Source organism: Chionomys nivalis, chromosome 1 (assembly GCF_950005125.1).
Source record: "Chionomys nivalis chromosome 1, mChiNiv1.1, whole genome shotgun sequence".
NCBI classification, from domain to species: Eukaryota; Metazoa; Chordata; class Mammalia; order Rodentia; family Cricetidae; genus Chionomys; species Chionomys nivalis.
Genome location: NC_080086.1, coordinates 80,740,337 through 80,743,023, shown reverse-complemented (window position 1 = coordinate 80,743,023; position 2,687 = coordinate 80,740,337). Strand labels below are relative to the sequence as shown.

Genomic DNA, 2,687 nt, shown 5'->3' with positions numbered 1-2,687 from the left:
TGATGTCATACTTGACTTTGATCCCCAGACCCAAATAACACAAAAACTATGGTGTGCAAGTGTTTTCTGATGTCCACAACGTTGCAATGCCAAATATGTACCGAGAAACATGCCCACACAGACAAACAAATGTACACTCACATGGACACAGAAAAAACTACTCAACTAACTAAAATGTAATAAGAAGTAAAAGAATTTATGGAAAGGGAAAGAAAAAAAACAGAAGAAATGAACCCCGGTAAGGAAATAAGAAAACACCACATAATTCAGTAAAAGAGCAGAAAACATTTTTCCTAGAGCTTCCAAAACTTTTACATTTATCATTACTTATCCCCATAGAGTCTTATATTTGATACTGTAGGTACAGAACTATAAAAATAAATCCCTCATATTCAAGCAGCAGAGCTTGTGTTAATGTGTTACAGAAGGAATAGAAAGATAATACTAAATTATTTTTACATTTTCATTTAAAGATTTTTTTCATACCTAAAGACATAAGAGACATTGAGCCCATTATTTTTCCTGGGCTTGTCAATTTTTTTTTTACCACTGTTTGAACACAACAGTCTCAGGCAGCAACAGGAAGTGTGTAGGTCCAGGTCCAGGGCTGTGTGGGGCAGGCAGCTGGTGAGAATCTCAGACAGGTTTTTGTTCAAGGTTGAAGCACTGTGGGAGGAGTGCTGAGATGCTGCACACAGTAGTAATCTGCCAGGTCATCAGCCTGGACACTGCTGATGGTGAGAGTGAAATCTGTCCCAGATCCACTGCCTGTGAAGCGATCAGGAACCCCAGTTTCCCGAGTGGATGCAAAGTAGATCAGTAGTTTAGGAGACTGCCCTGGTTTCTGCTGGTACCAAGCCAAGTAGTTGTAGCTACCAGCTAAAAGACTCTGACTGGACTTGCAGCTGATGGTGACCTTCTCCCCTACTGACACAGCCAGGGAGGATGGAGACTGAGTCATCACAATATCTGCACAGGCACCTGCAATCAGCAATAGAAATGATGATGCATAATATTAAAAATATAGTAACAGTTAAAATTTGTTATTTAAGATTTGTGTAATATAATATTGTCAGAGTATTATTGTGTAAGACATAATCTCTCAGAGTACACATTGTAAATTTCTTGTATACAAAGAATTGACTACAAAAAGATTATAATACTTTAGAATTTCTCACCAGACACCAAGAACAGCAGAGATATGAGAACCTGGGTTTCTGACATCATGTTGCTCCCCCTGCCTGTCTGATGTAGCTCAGTTCTTACTGAAAAGACTTGGATTATAAATTCTAGATCGTTGGCCTGTGCTTGTGTGGTCCATGCAAAGCAGTTAGCAAATACATAAGGAAATGTGTGGGCGTGTATATGAGTGGCTGGTGTTAATCAACATCACTCAAACAGAAATCTATTAGAGACTCTAATAACTACTTTGGTTTAAAGTCCACAACATTTTTAAATCAGTTTGTTTTGTAAAAATGTTAGAAAAGCTATCTAAAATTAACAATACTATGGAAATGATAAAAAAATGTTCAAAATAACAACAAAAGAAACTTAGAGTAAGAAAAAATTCAATAAAAGAAATATATGGTGGAAGAAGTAAATGAAGAAAGGCAGAAAGAGAAAGAGAGAGAGAGATAATTTGTTCATTTTCTCCTACCTTTAAAACCAGATATATAGAGAGGACAATGAACAGTCCCACTGATATTGTACTCCAGTTTCCAGACTAAACAAAGAACATCCCAGAATTCACTCTTGTAAATCTTAGATAACATTAAGATTGAGATAAAAGAATCTTAAATATCAAGAAATGGTAACTCTGAAGAAACAAACAAGTATCATCTGCACAATGATAAGGGAACTGAAACAAGATGATAAGTTTTGGAAAATAGAAGAGGAAGAAAACAAACTTGATTTATTTTCAAATAGTCACTGCTGTAGACCAATACTTACCAAGACTGTTTATTTCATAATGCAGATTCTAAGATAATTTACAAATTAGCAGTATTGAAAGTAGATGAAAATGGTCTTGCTGACATAATGAAAACTATAAATACCTCTCGAGAAGGGAACACAATCATCCTAAATCAAGCAATAATTTTATAGAGATTAATAGACCACAGCACCAGAGCTGATGCTATATGAAGAAAAGATGTTTGAGTATGGATGAAAATCAGAAGCAATAACAGAAATCACAGAACATACTTGGACTTCTGGTTGGTGAACTCTGAAGTAACATATAAGAAAAAGGAAGGTTGGATAGGGGAGCAGGGAAACTCATACCTTAGGTAAGGGAGCCACCTAAGGGGTGGCAAGAGACTTGAACTTGGAATGGCTACCAGATGCCCAGGGCAATGTCCCCAGTTAGTTCATTGGGGCACCTGAGGATAGGGAACCTGAAATGAACCTATCCTATAATCATACTGATGAATATCTTGCATATCGCCAGAGAACCTTCATCTAGCGATGGATGGAGATAGAGACAGAGACCCACACTGGAGCACCGGACTGAGCTCCCAAGGTTATAATGAGGAGCAGAAGGAGAGAGAACATGAACAAGGAAGTCAGGACCATGAGGGGTGCACCCAACCACTGAGACAGTGGGGCCGATCTATTGGGAGCTCACCAAGGTCAGCTGGACTGCTACTGAAAAAACATGGGATAAAACCGGACTCTCGGAATGTGGCGGA

At 38.1% G+C, this 2,687-nt stretch overlaps 1 gene segment (V, D, J or C); it reads right to left on the bottom strand.

Annotated features, from left to right (window-relative positions):
• Positions 1-652: 652 nt before the first annotated feature.
• Positions 653-1,244, bottom strand: LOC130875338 (immunoglobulin kappa variable 4-1-like). The segment is given in 2 exon segments: positions 653-981; positions 1,179-1,244. Coding segments are annotated over 2 exon segments (378 nt in total).
• Between the last annotated feature and the right edge of the window lie 1,443 nt (positions 1,245-2,687).